Source organism: Eptatretus burgeri, chromosome 1, assembly GCF_056783735.1.
Source record: "Eptatretus burgeri isolate ZD-2024b chromosome 1, Ebu_testis_v1, whole genome shotgun sequence".
NCBI lineage: Eukaryota > Metazoa > Chordata > Myxini > Myxiniformes > Myxinidae > Eptatretus > Eptatretus burgeri.
In genome coordinates, this window is record NC_140961.1 from 124,346,506 (window position 1) to 124,369,730 (window position 23,225).

At 41.7% G+C, this 23,225-nt stretch overlaps 1 protein-coding gene across 2 annotated transcripts in view; it reads right to left on the reverse strand.

The window, feature by feature from the left end:
* IFT172 (intraflagellar transport 172) overlaps nt 1–23,225 on the reverse strand; it is a 445,633-nt gene that overhangs the window by 290,383 nt on the left and 132,025 nt on the right. For both annotated transcript variants that reach the window (XM_085896864.1, XM_085896871.1), the window contains exon 16: nt 1,081–1,248. In XM_085896864.1, the coding sequence (XP_085752990.1) occupies nt 1,081–1,248 (168 nt within the window). The remainder of the gene's footprint in view (nt 1–1,080; nt 1,249–23,225) is intronic.

The window sequence follows — 23,225 nt, forward strand, 5'->3', positions numbered from 1 at the left end:
AACAAGGATAAAACCTTCAAATTAATCAAGATCAAAAAAGTTATGTCAACCCCGTATACTTTTTATTTCCATTATTCATGCAAAATTTCATTCCAAAAGTTCCAGGTGGCTTTGGCATGGTCACACTTTGAGAAGAATGGCATGGTTCAACTCCTACTTTGACATGGTCCACTTTCTACATCATATACATAGACTCACAAAAAAATGGAAGAAAACAAACAACAAACAAAACAGGAAACATTTCATGCATAGCACGATACTTGCGAAATCCATCAAACAAATATGACCATAAAAATAATTGGTGGTTGAATTCAATCACCTGATATACAAATCGTCTTCAAATTTCAAGTCAATGGGGATGAAAATTGAGGATTTTAGAAATTACATCTAAGTTGTTGACCTTTGGCCGATGTTGACCTTGAGGATTTTAGAAATTTGACAAAGTTGTTGATAATTTGGCCTATGTTGCTCTTTGACCGATTGACCTCAAAAGCAATAAGCTCCTTGCTTATGACAGACTTTACCATGTGGTGAAGTTTTGTGAAGTTCGGTTTGGAATTGTGATCTGTTGGCAATCGACATACAAACAAACAAACAAACAAACAAACAGACAGAGAGAATAACGCACAAGACAAACCAATATACTTGAAAAGTCTTCGATTTTCTCAAGTAAAAAACCTCAATATTTAGTGGTTTAGTACTCTTAAGTAAAAATTCTGAGGTACATTAAAAATTGAGGGTACTAATTGCAGAAAGAAACCTACAGCAGCTATAAGCCTCCCCCTATCCTATAGGGAGAGGCTGAACTATTTAAATCCTACACAATTATTATTGGCCAACTATCCAGAATATGTTCACATATGTGGGATTACCCATCAGCTACAAACAAATATGTCCCAAAAGTAACAAATGAAAAACATAAATGCAAAGTAAATATGAACAAGTGTACAAACCACCAGTTCCCTCTGCACTAAGGGGGTAAGAGAAAATTAACATCTCATCATAGTTACTCCACAGTATCAGTTACTTGATGCCCCCTTGTCGACAGAACAGCTCTTACGGAGCAGGTATCAATTTTACCTTGATCGTGACCATGGTAACACCCTCGGGCATGTTGATGTTGTACCATATGCAGAGGTTTCCATGGTTTTGAGCCACAATCACATCACTCCCAGGGACCCACTGTACATATGTGCAGTAACTCAGCAGGCTTGATGTGGTCCCACTTTCCACATCATATATATAAAGCTGTGGAAACACAAAAGATGGAACAGAGAGGAATGAAAGGTGGTCAAGGGACAAAGATGGTCTTTGAAGTACAAAAAGGAAGGCCCATTTATTCTCACCTTACTCAACTATATCATACTGCTTTGATTGAAAAGCATAAAAATGGTGATGGAAGACTGGAGGTTAAAATGGTACTGACGTTAACATGAGCCAATAAAAATCTGTATTCAGGAAAGACTGCTGCAAACACAATAAAAATGGGCTGGAATGGGCATTCTGGGAATACAATCACCGATTCCAGGATTTGGGTTATTACACGTTGAAACAGCTTCATTTGAAGGCAACATTTCAAAGCAAGATAAAGACTTTTTGTTTTCCACATGATAAGAAATAAATCAATAAAGCTGTTCGGCTTTTCCACTACATCTGAAAGTGAAGAAAGGCGAAAGAGAAAAGCCATTTAAAAGTGAGCAACTAATACCCTAACTCTGGAAAAATCCAAATTACATTTTAGTGTTAGAAATCTCAGCATTTAACTTTTCGCTATCAAATGTCATTTTGTCGTTCCAATCCTTTGGCTCACACCGTTGCTGGGCTGCAGACTCCAAGATATCAAAAGTTTTGAAACCGTTGGACGAGATTAGAATGACATGATGATGGCGTCTTTATCCCCAGTGCAACGTTTCTGGCATTTGTAATACAGGTGCCAAATATTTTTGGCCATTTTGTTGAAAACACATTTCTTGAAAGGATGGACATTTCTTGAATCTCCTGAAAAGTTTGAAAATTGTTTGAACCATTATTCATCTTTTATTGGCATTCCGATTATTTCTTATGTTCATTCGTATAACTTTGTACAATGAGATCAATTTTACCCTTATATCATTTTTATGTTGCTGTGACATTTTTGAAGTCATGCTGAGTTATTGGAAACTGTGAGTTGAATCTCGCCAATTCAGATTATATCCAGCAAAGTGGTGTAAGGGAATGGATGTGGGTTTTAAATGCTATGTGATCTACAATCGATGTGATAACTCCAACTTTAAAAAAAAAATCATGCCTCCAGCGATTGTCATCATCCAGCAAACGAAGGTGTTCCTGGGGTTCAATCACTAATTTGGTCTGTTGACTGCATCATCACTGAGGCATAGCTCTGCTGCTGATGTCGTGTTCCCCAAAAATTAGGGCAGGGATATATAATTTGATTGAGGTACTGTCACACAATGCCCATATTGGATCGGCGGCACACATTTATAAAATGTACACTTATGTAAGTCCAACAAGGAAATGCGGTAGACATGATCCCAGCTTTACATCCCATCCAATGGACGACGTACTCATTGATGTAATTCCCTGCCTGCCAAACACCAGATTGAGAGTTTATAGTCAAGTCGGGAATTTTACCCAGATGAGGCATCCCAAAGTGGAATACGCTAACTCTGAGGTCGCTTGTTAACCACACCAACATTTAAAGAGTTCACCAATAAATATTTATCTTTCTGAACATAATCGTCTTTAAAAAAAACCTTTATTCCCCCCGTTGGACTTAGTCTGAAACATTGGGCTTATGGATTTGGTCTCGATTTTCATGTACTTGTGCGTGCGTGCATGCATGCGTGTGTGCGTGCATGCGTCCGCAACCATATCTCAGACATGTATGGACCGATTTTATTCGTACTTGGCACAAAGACAACACATGATGGTAAACATATGCGTGTCAGTTTTTTCGACATCAGATCCAAGATAGCCAACTGGCAGCCATTTTAGTTGTAAAAAAAAAAAAAACTTGTGTCGAACACGTCCTCAACCGTTTATTGGATGTGCATTTACTGCTGTTGTTCAAACTTGGCACCCAGATAGCGAATGATGGCTTACATATGCACGTCATTTTTTTTCAAGAACAGATTCATGATGGCCGACTGGTGGCCATTTTAGTTGTAAAAAAAACCGATGTTGAACACGTCCTCAACCATTTCTCGGACATGCATTTCCCGATGTTGTTTAACCCTGGAAAACAGATAAAGAATGAAAGCTTACATATGCACATCATATTTTTTAAAGAACAGATTCATGATGGACGACTGACGGCCATTTTAGTTGTAAAAAAAACCCGATGTTGAACATGTCCTCAAACATTTCTCGGACATGCATTTCCCAATGTCCAAAATTGGCACACATATAAAGAATGATGGCTTATATAAGCATGTCATTTCTTTTGAGTTCAGATCCAAAATGGATGACTGGCAGCCACTTTAGTTATTAAAAACCTGATGTAGAACACATGCTCAACCATTTATTGGATGTGCATTTACTGTTGTTGTTCAAACTTGGCACCCAGATCGCGAATGATGGCTTACATATGCACGTCAATTCTTTTCCCAGATCAGATCCAAGATGGCCGACTGGTGGCCATTTTGAGACTTAAATTTGTCACCAAACATTTCTCAGACATGCATGGTCCGATTTCGTTAAAACATTGAAAATGCACAGTACATGATGGCATACATGTGCCACTCACTATATTTTGTGATCTGATCAAAGACAGCTGACTGTTAGAATGGCGGCTATTTTAGAGGCACATAAATATGGCTAGCCCTTTAACTCCATGGATCAAAATTACTAAAACAACAAGGATCACGTCAGGCCAGGTATGGGAGCATACACCGGAGCAACGCATTGCTGTGTCCACTTTCCGCTGGTACTCTCAGGGCCTCCATCTGGCCATCCCCCAGGCATATGCTTGGCCCATTCCCAACTGCTTGAGATGCAAATCAACCTTTTGCAACCTTGAGGCGCGTGGTCAGCGCATTGGCCTCATCCACTTGTGAGGCCCCCTCGCTGAGAGAATCTCGTGAGCAGGATCAGCATCAGGAAAACGAGCCACGTGTTCATACAGCCACAGCTGACACTCATAGATTATGCAAATAACAAACCTCATTTGAGTCTCTCTCAGCATCCGCTCGTTGGACACAAAGTCCGACCAGCGATAGCCAAGGATTCTCCGAAGAGACCTGGTACCAAAGGAATTATGTCTCCCAAGTTAGAGTCCAAGTCTCACATCCATAGAGCAAGAATGGAAACAACAAGGACTTGAAGACTTAGACTTTTGTCCTCTTGCACAGGTACTGACAGCACCACACCCCATGATCCAGTGAATTCTTGACTTCCCAGGCCCGATCCAGACATCTATTGACCTCTGCTTCACATCCAGCAGAGACATAAATATCACTGCCAAGGTAAGTGAATCTCTCCGTGAACTCAACATCCTCACCACAAAAAGGTACAGATAAGATAGCAGCATACAAGATGTTATTGAAAGCCTGGATCTTAGTTTGGACCCAAGAAACCCGTAATCACAGCGGCTCCGACTCCTCATTCAGCACCTCGTGGGCCCCCAAAAGGATATCCAAGGTCAACGCAAAGATGACTGCATGATCTGCAAAACCAAGGTCAGAGATCTTGCCATTCCCAAACAATGCACCACAGCTTGATCTCTCTGACATACTCCCCAGAATCCAGTCCATACAAGCACTGAAATGTGTGGCGCTCAGCACACACTCCTGAAGAACTCCACGAACAACTGGAAATCAAGGTGGTTCCTCTTCAGGCTCTCTGCCGACTTTCTCAAAGATAATTTTTCTGGTCGTTTTTGTCGCGTATTTCCTGTCATTTTGTTATTTCTGTGTTTACTGTGTGTTTCTAGTTCAGTCTTGTGTTAAAACTTGTGCTCGTTGTTGAGTTTTCGTCGTCTTTTCATTTCGGGATTCCTTGAGGCCTACACTTCTTTCCATTTGTGTGCACGATCGTGTTTATTTGTATTTTCTCCGTATTACCATCAGTTTTTATTTTCTCCACTTTTCCCTCCACCCTGCATCTATCCCTCCCAACTATACATTCGTTTCATGTCTTAAAAGTAAAAAATATATATACAGCGAAAAAAAAAAACCTTTTCCCTCTGCGCATTATACCCCACATAACCACGTGACTTATTGCACCAACTCTTCTTTCTCCTTTTGCCAATCTACCATCTTCTACTTTTGCTGAAACACATTCAACACACACATTCACAATTTTTCTTCAACCTTTCCTTTACCTAATATGACTTGATCTTAAAAACAAAAACAATATTCATGATTCTTTTAACTTCCAACTTTACACCTCCCATAACAACGTGTTTCACAACCCCCTCTTCTTCTTCCTGCAACTTTCGTCATCCTTCCAGTTCCGTTCTGGGTTTGCCGATCTAAATTCACGAAACACCTTCACGATTTTTCTACAACGATTCCTTTCCATAATCTTATGTAATCTACATGAAAAAAAACAAAAAGGTCTCTCAAAATGTTACAACGTCCTTTTTCACACATGCGCTTCTCAGTATTGTATCATAATTCACTACTCTTTTTCTTCTTCAAAACACAGTTTTCAATTCAACCTGTTTCCTACCTTGTCTAAAAAGTCCAACAGTTACAACATTTCTTCTCTCCATTCTCTTAATTCACCTTTGTTGCATCCCTCAATCATGTCTTAAATCACATCTCTGACTTAACAAGCTCGAATGAGCTAAGATCCTCACCTCTTAATGATGACGTCATAAAAACGAATATGACGTCATTGTGATGTATCAGGTTTGCGATAAATTATCTGTGCTAATGCCCGGCTTGATTCCCGCAAACAAAATTCAAACAGCTTGTCTAGTTTCGGAGATAATGGTATAGGCGATTTCCATTAGCGGCGATATTATAACGTCGACTTTTTTTCTAGGAAGAATTTCCAAAATCGGAGATGGTTACTGCCTGCGCGTGGGCTTTCTGCATATACATGGCAAGTTTCACGAAGATCCGATGAAAACTCTGGGTTGTGAAACAAAAAATGTCAAAAAATAGGGATGACGTCATAAAAATTGATATGACGTCACAGTGATGCATCATATGTGCGGTAATTCATCTCTGATAATGCCCTATTCAGTTCCCGCAAACAGAATTCAAAAAGCTTGCCTAGTTAGAGATAATTTTTTAGGTGATTTCCATTAGTGGAGATATTTTGACATCATAACTTTTTTTCTAAGATGAATTTTCAAAATCGGAGATCGTTACTGTCTGCGCAGGGTATTTCTACTTATATATGCCAAGCTTCAGGAAGTTTCGATGAAAACTGTAGGCTGTGAAACAAATGAAACAAAAAACAAAAAATGTCAAAAAATAGGAATGACGTCATAAAAATTGATATGACGTCATAGTGATGTATCATATGTGCGGTAATTCATCTCTGCTAATGCCCTGTTCGATTCCCGCAAACAGCATTCAAAAAGCTTGCCCAGTTTCGGAGATAATTTTTTGGCGATTTCCATTAGCAGAGATATTTTGACGTGATAACTTTTTTTTTAGGAGGAATTTTCAAACTCGGAGATGGTTACTGTCTGTGCAGGGTATTTTTACATATATACGCCAAGTTTCAGGAAGTTTCAATGAAAACTGGAGGCTGTGAAACAAAAAAGTCCACAAAATCAACAATGTGAGTAAGACTTCGAGATCCTCCACGAGGATCTAAAAAAAAAAATCAAATCCCAGTTTGCAATGCATGTCCATGTTCCATCAATCGTCCGTTTTTTCCAACTTCAGTGCCAATTCACCCCACCTACTTAAGTCAACCTACTCCTAACCCCTCACCTGTTATCCTCTCTCCTTACCCCTCCCATCTTGCCCCTCATCCTATCTCCACCCTTGGCACCTCTTCACTGTCTTCTGCCTCAGTATAAGCTCCTCCTCTGTTGTCCCAAAGTGTGTGGTGCTCTTACATTTGTGGGCTCCATTCTCACCTCGCAGATCCCATTCTCTCAATCAGTACACTCCTCATCTCCACAAACATGCTCCTTCCTTCCTCTCAGCACACCTTCCCCTCTTCACAACCCCTCAAAACCTGTACCTCCCCCTGCCCACTCCCTTCCTCACCATACCACGACCAAGTCTCATCCTTCCCCTCTCCCGACCTCTGCTATCACCCTCCTGCACCTTGGCCGTGCCTGCTCTCATCGTCTCACCTCCCTCTCAAAGCTTCCCTCTCACTCCTCCCTCTAAAAGCAACCTTCACACTCTTCCCCCTCCAAGCTTTCATCTCACCTTTCTCAAAAACTCCCCCTCACCCTTCTCCCTCAACTCTCCCCTCTCACCTTCTCCCTCCAACCTCCCCCTCCCTCCCCCTTCTCAAAGTTGTCCCCCTCACTTCCACAAAGCTGCTTCCTTCCCCAACCCCCTCTCTTCCATCTCATAACTCCACCTCCTACAATCTTCATCTGCCCTCTGCCCCTCTCTTATTACTCCCCACTGTACCTCAACCCATCACCACCGAGCCTTTTCTCCTCCTCATCTGGCCCTCTCCCCAATCTCTTCTGCAATCCCCCACACTCTCAGACGGCATTAGCCCACGTGTCCTAAAAACCTGCTCTGTTGCTCTTACTCACCCTCTCTCTGTTCCATTCATCGTCTCAATTGCTCAAGGTCATCAGCCAATTCCTTGGATATCAGGAAACATTACTGCCCTGCATAAAAAAGGTGCAAAAACAGATCCCTGCAACTACAAACCAATCAGCTTTCTCCCAATCATCAGCAAGGTTATGAAATCCATCATCGCTTCAGACATCAAATCCTTCATCTTCTCCAATGGCTTGATTTCCAACAATCAATTTGGATTCAGACCAGGTCACTCTACCCTGGATATGCTGCTTCTGCTCTCCCAACAATGGATGGAGGTCCTCAATGCCAGACATGAAATCAGAGCCGTATCCCTGGACATATCACGTGCTTTTGACACAGTCTGGCACCCTGCCCTTCGAACCAAACTAACGTCTGAAGGTATCCAAGGACATCTCCACTCATGGCTAGTAGACCTCTCCTCTCGCAGCCAACGTGTGGCCCTTAATGGAGTTCTCTAATCCCCTCTTCCTGTCCAAGCTGGAGTTTCTCAAAGCAGTGTTCTGGACCCTGTTCTTTTTTCTGGTTTTCATCAATAATCTCTCTGACTCCATTGAAAATCCTCTTTATCTCTTTTCTGACGACTCCATCCACTGCCGTACCATCCGTCATCCCTCAGATCGGCAAGCAGCAGCCTCTTCGCTCACTGCAGATCTGGATATAATCACAAACTGGTCCAACACGTGAAACATGTCTTTCAATCCTGACAAATCTCACACTCTTACGACATCTCTCCGAAAGGACCATCTGGAAATCCCTCCCCCCATCTACTTTCTCAACAATCCTCTTGAAGAGATCGTTTCATTCATGCTTTTGGGTCCCACTATCTGACATGATCTTTCCTGGGAAAGCCACATTTCCAAACTGGCTTCCAAAGCCAGTCGACGACTGAGCCTCCTCCATCGTGTAAAGTCCTTCCTTGGCACACCTGAGCTCCTGACCATACACAAAGCTTTCGTCCATAGCCTGATGGAGTACTGCTCTCCCCTCTGGGCTGGTGCTCCCGCCTATCTCCTTTCTTGGCTTTACGCTGTGGAAACCAAGGCATTTAGGATCATTGGTATATCCCACGTTGAGGCTGAGTCATTGGGTCTCTCACTCTATCACTGCAGATAGGTGGGTGGTCCTTGTGTCTTCTACCATCTCCTCGCCAGCCTCACCCCCTGCTCTGTCTGCGATATGTCCTCCCCATATTTCCGCAGGGCGCTCAAGGTCTGCCAGCAACCCCCTTCTGGTAAAACTACCAAAATCATGAATCACTGCTAACCTTCACGCTTTCATTCCTATTTTGTCCTGCCTTTGGAACAAGCTCCCACACTCTCTTCAATCCTATTCTTCCCTCCAGGTCTTCAAAACAGCTGTTCACCACCATCTCTTATCTTCCCCCATCCAAAACCACAATCTTTTCAACCATGAAACCATGATCATCCAAAACCATGAAAAACAAAACCATGAAACATGATTTTTGTTTGTTCCACCCTCACTTTTTCACCTTTATTAGTCCCTCCCCCTGGCAGCAGAAGACAGGGTTTTGCAATCACTTATTTGTGTCTGTATGTTTGTGTCTGTGTGCCTGTCTGGGCAATAACTTTTTTCCAGTTGAGTTTTTGTCATCAAATTTTCAACAAAGCTTTAGGTGAGAATATGAAGAAGACAAATTAATTATTTTGTTTCAATAATTTTCATTATTATTATTATTATTGTTATGCTTCAACCCTTTTTACCCTCGCCGAAGGATTCAGAGAGGGTATTGCATTTGGGTCTGTTTGTTTGTTTGTCTGTCTGTCTGTCTGTTTGTTTGTTCGTCCGCACAGAACATTCATGTTTTTCTCTGCAACCGCTTGTCGGATTGAGATGAAATTTTCACCATTGGTGCAACTACTCATGAAGAATTGTTTAAAGGATAATTATGACGTCATATGTCACGTGGTGTGGCAGCCATATTGGAAAAAGGGCAAAACTTTGGACCTCGGTATCTCTTTGGATACTTTGGACCAAAAAAAAAAACCACACCAAGGAAAAATTTGAAACTTGGCACATTGCAAGTATTCCTCATGAGGGATGAGTGTGATTTTTATGATGTCATAGGTGCCCTAGTTATGACGTCATAATTGCATATGTAGAACGCCACATCCAATGAGTATAAAAAATTTTGAGGGTCATCTAGAGATAAAATGGTCCACAGAAAAACATTCATGATATCATCAGTCACGTGATTCAGCAGCCATTAAAAAAAAAAAACACCTTCAAAAATCTTTTTCTCTGAAGTGGCTGAACAGATCCGGCAAAACTTTACACATGTGATGTCATTGGTCACATGGTTTGGCAGTCATATTGGATTTACCCAAAAACCCAAAAATATCTTCTCCAAAACGGCTGGACAAATCGAGGGGAAACCACACAAGTGTTCCCCAAGCCATGGGTGTACAAGAGGAACATTGCAAGTATTTTTATGACATCAAAGGTGTTTGCCTTCGTTATGACGTCATAATTGCATATGTATAACGCTACATCCGATCAGTATAAAAAATTTTGAGGATCATCTAGGGATTAAATCGTCAATAAAAAATTTTTTGATTAATGTCATCGGTCACTTGATTCGGCAGCCATATTGTTGTTTTTTTTTAACTTCAAAAATCTTCTCTGAAATGGCTGAAAAGATCAAGGTGAAACTTTACACATATGGCCACCTATCCATGAAGAACAAAAGAGACACAGAGGACATCATATGTCACATGGTTTATCAGCCATATTGGAATTACCTGAAAACCAATAAAAATACACCACGAAAAAGAAGTCCTGGCAAGGGTTTGCAACCTCTGATTGCTCTTTTTCGTGTTTGGCCTTTTTTTGGTCTGTTATTTTTTTAACATTTTTTTTTTCTCAGCAATCAGTTGCCCGATTGACACCAAATTTTCAGGGTATTTGCAATCCCCCGTAGAGAATATTTCAATGATAATTGTGACGTCATAGTTCACATGGTATGGTATCCATATGAGATTAAACAGAAAAAAATTAAAACATGATATCTCTGAAACCGCTGATCGGAAAAATTTGAAACTTGGCAATTCTTATTCTACTCCCTACGGGGAATAAAGGATTGATTGCATGGATGACATCATCAGTGACGTGGTAGACCAGCCAGAAATGTTTTAACCTAAATCCATGTTTACCATTGACATTCAGTGTGTACGTTGAGGCCGTTACATTTTTACCAAATGAACTTTTGTCATCAAATCGTCAACATACCATTATTCTGAGATTGTGGAGAACAAAAATGAATAATATGTACAATTTTTTTTTAACTCGTTTTCGTCAAGTTTAGTTTGAGTACAAAGCAGACGCAGATGGGCGTTGCATTTTTAGATGCTTACTAGTTCGCTTTTAAATTTGTTTTCGCCGCAACCACTTGAGCGATTGACACAAAACTTTAAACATATGAGCGCCTTCCCGTGTATAATTTTTTCACAAAGTTACATGATGATTGGATGGATGTAAAATACGGCAGGAGTTCCCAGAAACCAGTTTTCTGTAGGCATGGGTTGCAGAGTGTTTCACGTATCAGGAACAAATGACCTCGACCTCATTTCATTCAGCTTTGGCTTAATTATCTGACTCTTCTATAGACAAGTGTTTTTTTGTTTGTTTCGTTTTTAACGTAAAACACTGGCAGTATTTGATGATGAATAATGGTGGTACCCAAAAGTATGGCATCAGAAGTTCGTCAATATATATATATATATATATATATATATATATATATATATATATATATATATATATATATATATATATATATATATATATATATATATATATATCTCTCTCTCTCTCACTCTCTCTCTCTGTGTGTCCCACTGCCATCCCCAACCTCTCACTCCCTCTCTCAAAATAAAAAGATACACTCATTCCCATGGCTTAGTCTTTTCTAAGTTAGCCCATGATTCGTTTTATACAAAGGAACATAGTCGTGAATGTTTTGTTTGTGGTTGAACTGTTGAAGGTTCCAAGAACATCAGAGAAGACACAATATAGAAAAAAGAAATCCCTGGGGCACTTTTATTCCTGTAACCTTGAACCCTACAATCCTGAACGGCAAAAGCGATTGCCTGTAAAATTGCTCAAACTGTTACAGAACAATTTGGGGGCAATCTCAGAATGCAATTCAATTACTGAGATAAAAAGATGAGCTCAGAACAACGAATGTTGATAAATTTACAGTCGCTGTTTTGCAGGAATAAAAAGCACCAATTTCAGTTGCCACTGATCAAAATAGGAATGCACGTAGATCACATTCATCGGCAAATATGCGAGTTAGGACGTTTGCTGCAAAGTTTTCAGATGGCAAATTGAAAGATGCATTAATTTGTGTCACGTTTGTAAAATCAAAAGGGAGAGAAGAAAAAATTCATTGCAGCAGAAACAATATCACTGGGAATGGACACCGTGGAGCATTCAATATGCAGTACGAGCAAGCAGCATACGGCTGCAAGAAGGAAAAGGAATGGAGCCCAGCACATGAAGAGGTAACCTTGTTATTGCCTTAACAAAATGTTGCTTTGCTCTCGATATCATATGAGCATGCTGCATGCCTGCTTTTAGAATTAATTACATTTTGCACTTTAAATAACGGAGTCAAGTCTGAAGGAACATTTTCAAACAATGTGACAATTTGCAAGTCTGTATATAATTAGTGTATCCAAGCGGGCCTGGCAGTGTGAACAGCGCGGGGGTGTATTTTTGATGATGGGGGCCCGCTCGACACAATGGGACGTGCCTCGTGTGCTATGCACGTAATCGGCCATTGAGAACCTTGACATGCAATTTTGAGCCTTGATTAAAGGAACACCCCACCCACCTCCCGCATTACCCCACAAAATAGCCCTAGATTCCCAAAATGCTGTTCCCAGCAAAAAATCAACATATGTTCAGAATACATTTAACCCGCATACTTTTAATAGCCAAATGCATGTCGTGCAACGAATCGGGCGATTTGGAAATGGCTGCCGTGAGTGAATAATTAAATTGTCTTTACAACATTATTTCATACATATTTTGTGGGGGAAAGAAAGGTGTTCCTCCAAAATCGCGAAGAATAATGATGGCATAAAAGTTTTCAAAATCTTTTCATACCTGCTGTTTGAACTTGTTTAAGTAGAACAAAGCCTATCGGTGAGGATAATGCCATCACAACACAATAATTGTACACAATAAAATTATATTGGTGTTACCCTTTGATTCAATGCCACTCGTTGATCATCCTTGTGTAATTGTTTGTTCCATCGTCAAAGCGCGAGTCATTAGCGTATGGTGTCATCCCTCGGATGGACTTTAAATTTGGGCATTCTGTCTGCCAGCATGAGTTGGTGGACGTTAATGATCCCATGGTGTCCTTTGTGAAGAGTAGGCGAGCTATCGCCGGCACTCTGAACAAATTCCAAATGACTGATCTAACCTCCAGGGGGGGGCACTACATCAGCAGCAGCAAGTGTTGCTAACTGCAGCCAGATGCTGCAGTATGTACGAAAGAAGATAGTCAAAACAGCTGAGTCATGAAATTATAATTGTTAATTTAAAATCAAAGAGAAAAGAAAATAAGAATTTTCTGGTTAATTTTTTGGTGTTAAATCAAAGGGGATTGAGAGACATCTGTGACCAAGCAATCCTGACCAAACCACGTATCTCTTTTCATAACTACAGGATCATGAACATTTTCTTCCTTGAGGTACCTCGCAATATGATGTAATTTGGGAAATTATACCATTTAGTATTTAAAATCCTCCTCATTTCTTTCCTTTCTGCCACTCACGTACGATATTGTGACGGTTCTGATAACCGTGACCCCAAGGCAATGGCACACGTTATATAATGGTTCCTGAGAGAGTTATTTTGTTTTTACTTATTACAGATGGGGTCATTCCCTTGTATCTAATAGGCAACAAAGGGAATATGCATTGTGATGGATTCGTTAGGTTGTTTTTCCCACACTTACTCCGCATTTTTAAAATCTTTTAATTTAAAACCCATTCAAACCGTGAGCGTCACCTCTTTAGCATATGCCACCAAAACCCCACTCAAATTGCGCTCCAGAACACAACCGCCATCCCACCTACAAGCACTCTGCCTCAACCATGCCACCACCACCTTCAACAATGCTTTCAACACCACTTTCAACTATGCTTCCACCTCAAGATTACAATGACCATCCAATACCTCAAGACTACAGTGCCATGACCATCCAAGCTCACTGCTGTCTCGTGCAAGTTTGCGCTAACATGTCTGTCATTCCTCCCTATCAGCAGCAACCAACGCGCTGCTTGGGGAACCATCCGCGACGCTTCAGGATGCTTGCGCTACCAGCGGGGAGCGATGCACATTGCCACCATGTTAAGTCAGGAGATCGGCCCTGTGGCCTACGTCAAAGACGAATGAAGCCATTTCCGGTCCGACAGCTTCACGGAGCGGGTGACATCAGGACGCAAATAAAGTCTAAACCAATGGGCATGGCGCATTCAGAACACAAGGGGCAAAGATTTGTTGCCATGTGGCATAGTTATGCCGCCCGGGGACGCTGGGCCCCACCCCGCCCAGAGCGTATAAAATAGCACTTCAGGATTCCAAAAAAGATTCAAAGGTTATTTTTGGCGTGATTACAGGTGGACTTTCTGGTGGTGGGTTCACGATGGAGCAGCACGGGACACATCTGGGGTGCCATAGTACAAAGTGGAGCACCACGGAATGAGGTGAAAGAATCACCTGGCCACACAGCGACACCACTCTATCGCAGTCCCCTCTCCCTTACCTTTCCCCAGCGCAGGAAAGCGTCTAGTTCGCCAGGACATGCTGGGTGAGCACAGAGGTTGCCAACACCTCAAACTTTCTCTTATCTTTCTCATTTATCTACCCATCCATGGAATTAAACCAATGGTGCCTTGTATTATTAAATAAGTAAGATTGTCTAATACAGATAGAAATGGTGTTAATTCTGCTCTTTTGTCTTTTTAACCTTTGGACCACATTGTATATATTTCACTGCACAACCCACACAAATTATATGTCCCTGCTGTATGAATGCCTGTAAATAAACCCCTGTATGAATGCCTGTAAATAAACCCCTGTATGAATGCCTGTAAATAAACCCCTGTATGAATGCCTGTAAATAAACCCCTGTATGAATGCCTGTAAATAAACCCCTGTATGAATGCCTGTAAATAAACCCCTGTATGAATGCCTGTAAATAAACCCCTGTATGAATGCCTGTAAATAAACTGCTGTATGAATGCCTGTAAATAAACCCCTGTATGAATGCCTGTAAATAAACGCCTGTGTGAATGCCTGTAAATAAACCCCTGTATGAATGCCTGTAAATAAACCCCTGTATGAATGCCTGTAAATAAACCCCAATATGAATGCCTGTAAATAAACCCCTCTATGAATGCCTGTAAATAAACCCCTGTATGAATGCCTGTAAATAAACCCCTGTATGAATGCCTGTAAATAAACCGCTGTATGAATGCCTGTAAATAAACCGCTGTATGAATGCCTGTAAATAAACCCCTGTATGAATGCCTGAAAATAAACCCCTGTATGAATGCCTGTAAATAAACCGCTGTATGAATACCTGTAAATAAACCCCTGTATGAATGCCTGTAAATAAGCCCCTGTATGAATGACTGGAAAAAAAACCCCTGTATGAATGCCTGTAAATAAACCACTGTATGAATGCCTGTAAATAAACCACTGTATGAATGCCTGTAAATAAACCCCTATATGAATGCCTGTAAATAAACCCCTGTATGAATGCCTGTAAAGAAACCCCTATATGAATGCCTGTAAATGTTGCAGAGAAAAACACGAAAGTTCTGTGTGGGCAGACAAACAGACGGACCCAAAAGCAATACCCTCTCCGAATCCTTCGGCAAGGGTAATAATAATCTATATATAATGGAGCAAGTGTATGTATGGATATATGTATGTATGAATATATGTATGCATGGATGGATATATGTATGTATGGATGGATGGATATATGTATGTAGGTATGTATGTATGGATAAATGTATGTATGTATGGATGGGTGGATATATGTAGGTATGTATGTATGTACGTATGTATGTATGTATGGATATATGTATGTATGGATATAATATGTATGTCGGTATGTATGTATGTATGGATATATGTATGTATGTATGTATATATGTATGGATATATGTATGTAGGTTTGTATATATGTATGGATATATGTATGTAGGTTTGTATATATGTTTGTATATATGTATGGATGGATGGATATATGTATGTAGGTTTGTATATATGTATGGATATATGTATGTAGGTATGTATGTATGAATAGGTATGGATATATGTATGTAGGTATGTATGTATGAATATGTATGGATATATGAATGTAGGTAGGTATGGATATATGTATGTAGGTATGTATGTATGGATATATGTATGTAGGTATGTATGTAGGTATGGATATATGTATGTAGGTATGTATGAATGAATATGTATGGATATATGAATGTAGGTATGTATGTATGTATATATGTATGTATGTATGGATATATGTATGTAGGTATTATGTATGTAGGTATGTATGTATGTATATTTGGATATATGTATGAAGGTATGTATGTATGGATGGATATATGTATGTATGTATGTATGTATGTATGTATGTATGTATATATGTATGTATATATGTGTGTAGGTTTGTATATATGTATGTAGGTATGAATGTATGGATGGATAAATGTATGTAGGTTTGTATATATGTATGGATATATGTATGTGGCTATGTATGTAGGAATATGTATGGATATATGTATGTAGGTATGTATGTATGTATGAATATGTATGGATATATGTATGTATGGATATAATATGTATGTCGGTATGTATGTATGTATGGATATATGTATGTATGTATGTATATATGTATGGATATATGTATGTAGGTTTGTATATATGTATGGATATATGTATGTAGGTTTGTATATATGTTTGGATATATGTATGGATGGATGGATATATGTATGTAGGTTTGTATATATGTATGGATATATGTATGTAGGTATGTATGTATGAATAGGTATGGATATATGTATGTAGGTATGTATGTATGGATATATGTATGTAGGTATGTATGTAGGTATGGATATATGTATGTAGGTAAGTATGTGTGAATATGTAAGGATATATGAATGTAGGTATGTATGTATGTATGTATGGATATATGTATGTATGTATGTTTGGATATATGTATGTAGGTATTATGTATGTAGGTATGTATGTATGTATATTTGGATATATGTATGAAGGTATGTATGTATGGATGTATGTATGTATGTATGTATGTATGTATGTATGTATATATGTATGTATATATGTGTGTAGGTTTGTATATATGTATGTAGGTATGAATGTATGGATGGATAAATGTATGTAGGTTTGTATATATGTATGGATATATGTATGTGGCTATGTATGTATGAATATGTATGGATATATGTATGTAGGTATGTATGTATGAATATGTATGGATATATGAATGTAGGTATGAATGTATGGATAGATATATGTATGTAGGTTTGTATATATGTATGGATATATGTATGTAGGTTTGTATATATTGTTACGGTTGTGGAAATTCGCATTACACCATAAAGAGTCCTCACGTGAGATATCTCGGTAAGTCCATGTGTAGTTAGACCAAACCCGTTGTATCGAGGGAATATGTGTAATTCATCTGGGCTGTGACGCTTTGAGTTAGCCATTTTTTCTTTCTCTTTTGTTATTTTCGACCATCAATCCCCCAACAACTCAAACTCCCACCACCTCCGCCTTTCTACCACACATCGTGCCATGGGTGGTGAATGCGTCCCTTTCGCTTCCAAAAGCGGATCAGGAATGCTTCACGCCCCCTTTTCATCCGTCCAATGACCGAGCATCGGGTAGTGTAGCCCCGCCTCCGAACCCACTGGAATGTGTTCCTTTCGCCCCGAAAAGCGGATCAGGAATGCTTCACGCCCCCTTTTCATCCGTCCAATGACCGAGCATCGGGAAGTGTAGCCCCGCCTCCGAACCCACTGGAATGTGTTCCTTTCGCCCCGAAAAGCGGATCAGGAATGCTTCACGCCCCCTTTTGCCCGACCAATGGCTGAACAGAGGGTGGCGTGGCCCCGCCTCCAATCGCGTTTTGATCCGAATATTTGCATATAGGCTCCTCCTGGGGCCTATAAAGATGCGAGCGCAAGGCGACTCGCGCAGAGTGGAACTGGTGGAGCTGAGTGGAACTAGGGAGAAGTTGGAAAGTAGCAGGGAAGTTGGAGGGAGTTGGAGTCCGCGCGGTTCGGTTGCTGGCGGCTGGTCAAGTTCAAGTCAAGGGAAGAGGGCGGTCAGCAACGAGGTTGCGGTTTGGGGGTCGCTCGTCTCGTCGCGGGACCCAAGCCAGCCAGCCATTCCCCTCTCCCTGAGCATCAGCAATTCCCCCCCCCCATCCGCGCTGAGATAGTGCCGGGGGGGGGGGCCCGTTCCTCCCCCACCCTAAACGTGGAGCCAACAAAACTGCTCGAGCGGAGCACGCCGGAGAGGACTAGCCGACCACGCGAGGGGCACGGAGTCGGGGCACAGCTGCTCGAACATTGCGGCTTGCCCGCCATCGTGTCACAAGGACGCGGGTAAGACCTTCCCGGTCTCGTGGACCTGGCCAATCTTCCGGGATCCACGTACATTTGGTCTACGGACCTGTCTGCCTCCTTGCCTATGAGGGTGGCTTTCTTTCTTTCGGTTTGAATGCATGCTGTGGCGCCGTGTCCAATAAGTAGAACTGCTTAAGTGTCTGTGCCTGAACATTGCCCCTTTTATTCGGTGTAACTCATTCCCTTGCATTTGCTTTTGTTGCATGACTGTATGGCTGTATATACGTGCTTGTCTGTGTGTGTGTAAATAAAGTGCATTGTGTGAACTGTTTTCCCGTTTCGCTTCGTCTTTTTCTTTAATTGAATCTCCCTCTAGCATCACGTAAGGGATTCGATAGTGGGTTTAAAACGCCCGGTAATTAATCGGATCCATCGAGGTCGACGATAACTCCGCTCCGTTATCCCTGTAATACGGAACGAACCGCTTAAGCGGTTCGTGTCCGGAGTCGGCCTGTGGCGTGGTACGATCGCCCGGTCGACCACTCGCGCAGGTACTTAGGGAGGTCGAATTTGGCGAGCAACCCTATCCTGCGCGGGTGGGCAATTGGCACGATCGTGGTGAGGTTAAACCCCCACCCGTGACTGGCTCCGGGCGGTAGTTCCCGGAGGGTCATGAGTGAATTGTCCGTCCGGTGGGCGATGTGTCGCGACTCGAGTTACGTGGCCGATCGCACGCCGGCGGGCGTGAATTCGCAACAATATGTATGGATATATGTATGTAGGTATGTATGTATGGATGGATATATGTATGTAGGTTTGTATATATGTCTGGATATATGTATGTATGAATATGTATGGATATATGTATGTAGGTTTGTATATATGTATGGATATATGTATGTAGCTATGTATGTATGAATATGTATGGATATATGAATGTAGGTATGTATGCATATATGTATGTAGGTTTGTATATATGTCTGGATATATATATATATATATATGTATGAATATGTATGGATATATGTATGTAGGTTTGTATATATGTATGGATATATGTATGTAGCTATGTATGGATATATGAATGTAGGTATGTATGCATATATGTATGTAGGTTTGTATATATGTATGGATATATGTATGTAGGTATATATGTATGTTTGTATGTATGGATATAAGTATGTAGGTATGGATATATGTATGTAGGTATGTATGTATGGATATATGTATGTATGTATGGATATATGTATGTAGGTATGTATGCATGGATATATGAATGTAGGTATGTAGGTATGTACATATGTATGGATATATGTATGTATGTATGTATGAATATGTATGGATATATGAATGTAGGAATGTATCTTCTTCTTCTTCTTTCGGCTGCTCCCGTTAGGGGTCGCCACAGCGGATCATCCGTATGATCCGCATAGTGATTTGGCACATGTTTTACGCCGGATGCCCTTCCTGACGCAACCCTGGTCGCCTCTTACGACACAGGGATATGGTACACCTATTTTAACCGGGGTATACACCGGCCCAGTATACTGGTACTCATTTCGCCGACCTCGGAAGGATGACAGGCTAAGTCAACCCCCTGGTGTATTAATTCAGTGGCCCAACGGGGCTTGAACTCAGTACCTTTTGGATCCCAAGCTGCTGCCCTAACCACTGCGCCAACACCAGGCTCATGAATGTAGGTATGTATGTAGGTATGTATATATTGTTACGAATTTGGGAATTTGATTGCACACAACATACAGGTTCCTTTAGTCAGCCATGTCGATAAGTGCTTGTTCCCTAGATAGCTCACCTTTCATTGTCGAAATGTTCAGAAATCGATTAGATGCGCTGCGGATCGATTTAATAGTTAGGGAATGAACAATGGAGACATCCCTCCCCCTCTTCTGCGAAGAGAAAGAACCCTGCCGGCCCATGACTCATGATGTCAACAACTCCCTCCCACACGTGGTTGAGCGGGGGGATGGATCACGAGAGCATGAGTCACACTGGGCGTGGAGGAGGGGGGGTGGAGAAGGATAAGAGATCTTTTTCTTTTGTTCAGGGGCAGAGTTGGAAGGGCATAGTTGGCGAAGGGAGTTGAGGGGAGTCGTTCAGCAGACCATCGGGTCCTGCTTGGCTTGCGTTAGGGTTGAGGCCTTCGGAAGCTTTTTGCTTCGGCTGGCTCAGTGAGCTTCGGCTGAGGCCTGACTCGGGAGGAGGATTTTTGGAGGCTCTTTGCTTTGATGGTTCCATGAGCTTCGGCTTCTGCTTGGCTCGGGAGAGCTTTTTGCTTCAAGCTGCCCTGTTTGGAAGAGGGTTGAGCCGGTCGCTCGGCTCGAGCAGCGAGTGGTGGCTTCTTCTTCTTCTTGGTTCGTGGAGTTCTTTGTTCTCCATTTTGGTTCCCGGCTTGGTGCGGCTCGTCGGCCTCTTCTTGGGGGTGGTTCCTCGGGGAGGCGACGCATCGACGGGAAGGATCGGCGCCTCGTCTCACCAGTACATGTTGAGAGGCACGGGAGGATTCGCGGGAGCTCAGGAGGGATCGCGGCTCGGCGATTGGATCCAGCTCGCTTTCGCTGGAGCCCGGGTCCGAGAGGCTTGGGGGCCGCGCGGGGTGGAGAGGTTCGAGATGGGTTCTGGGTTTCAGCTCACCTGTCCTCCGAGCTGGAGCTCGTTGTTGGAGGCCTCTGCCACCATTTCTTGGGTGTGTGTGTGTGTGCGTACGTGTGTCCGTGGGCCCGTCTAATAAGTAGGAACTGCTGTTAAGTGCAAGTGACTGTACATAATAAGTAGATGGTTGTCGTTCTTTTGTCGTGCTTTTGTTGCTTGTATAATTGCATACGTGTTTTGCCTTGTTTAATTGCATACCTGCTTTATTATAATAAATGTCCTTGTGTGAATGTAAACCTGTTCGTTGCATCCATTCCCTCAATGAACTGCCCCATCTTGCACTTGGAATATAGTTGGTTTTTAAATAGCCGATAAATAGAATCGGGTCCGGCGAGGTCTGGCGATAATACCCGTTCGGTTATCCCAGAATGGAACGGACCGCTTAAGTGGTTCGAGTCCAAGCAGGCCTTCGCCGAGGTACGGGCCCTCGGTATGTTACCCGCGCGGGTACTTAGGTATATCGATATTCGGCGATTGACCCTATTTCGCGCGGGTAGAATACGGACTCGGTCGTGGTGGGATTAAAAACCCACCCGTGACTGGTTTCTGGCGTTGTTCCAGAAAGTCACGACTGGATTGTCCGTTTGGTGGGCAAAGCGACCGCGATTGGTGAGACGTGGTCGTTCGCACGCCGACGGGTGGGAAATCTACAACAATATGTATATATGTATGTAGGTATGTATGTATGGATATATGTACGTATGTATGTATGTATATATGTATGTATGGATATATGTATGTAGGTATGTATGTATGGATGTATGTATGTAGGTATGTATGTATGTATATATGTATGGATATATGTATGTAGGTATGTATGTATGGATATATGTATGTAGGCATGTATGGATATATGTATGTAGGTATGTATGTATGGATGGATATATGTATGTAGGTATGTATGTATATATGTATATATGTATGGATATATGTATGTAGGTATGTATGTATGTATGGATATATGTATGTATGCATGTATATACATTTGGATATATGTATGTAGGTATGTATGTATGCATGTATATTTGCATGGATATATGTATGCATGTATATATGTATGGATATATGTATGTAGGTTTGTAGTATGCATGTAGGTATGTATATATGTATGGACATATGTATGGATATATGTATGTAGGTATGTATGGATATATGCATGTAGGTATGTATGTTTGGATATATGGAGGTATGTATGTAGGTATGTATGCATGTCTGTAGGTATTATGTATGGATGTATGTATGAATGTATCATCAACTCCTCCGAAACGATTTGGCCAAGGAAGTTGAAACTTTCAGGGATTAGTGACACACCCTGAAGTTGTGCATGTGCAAGTTTCGTTTGATTCCATAAAATTTTGAAAAAAAAAAGATTTTTTTTTTTTGCCCATCTTGGCATTTTCTTCCTTTTTTTTTTTTGTATACCTTGGTCGAGGCTCGTATGAGAGCTAACACACAACTCACAGCAAGGAGGCATGAGACAAGAGGGGCTGGAGTGGAAGGGACAAAACAGTGGGGAACAGACACATTAGGTGAACTGTGGAAGGGAGAGGGATGGGGATGGGATGGGGAACATGGCGAAGAGAAGATGGACATTACAGGGACTTTCAGGAAGGAAAGCAGGAGAATTGAAGGAAGTGGGCTTGGGTGGATTATCGGGGGTAGAAAAGATCGAGGATTTGGATGGGGGAAGATAAGAGGTGGTGGTGAACAGCTGTTTTGAAAGCCTGGAGGGAAGAATGGGAAAGAATAGAGTGAGGAAGTTTATTCCAAAGGCGGGAAAAAAGAGGAATGAAAGAGTGAAGATGAGCAGTGATTCGTGATTTTGGTAGTTTTACCAGAAGGGGGTTGTTTGCGGACCTTGAGCGCCCTGTGGAAATGTGGTGGGGACAAATCGCAGAGAGAGCAGGGGGGCAAGGCTGGAGAGGAGTCGGTAGAAGACAGAAAGACCACAGACCAACCTGCGGTGGTTGAGTGAGAGGCCCAAAGACTCAGCTTCATTGCGGGAGATGCCGATGATCTTAAATGCCCTGGTTTCGACAGCGTGAAGCCGAGAAAGGTGGGAGGCAGGAGCACCAGCCCAGAGGGGAGAGCAGTACTCCATCAGGCTACGGACAAAAGCTTTGTCAGTGGTCAGGAGCTCAAGAGGGCCGAGGAAGGACTTTGCACGACGGAGGATTCCCAGTTGGCGACTGGCTTTTGAGGCGAGGTTGGA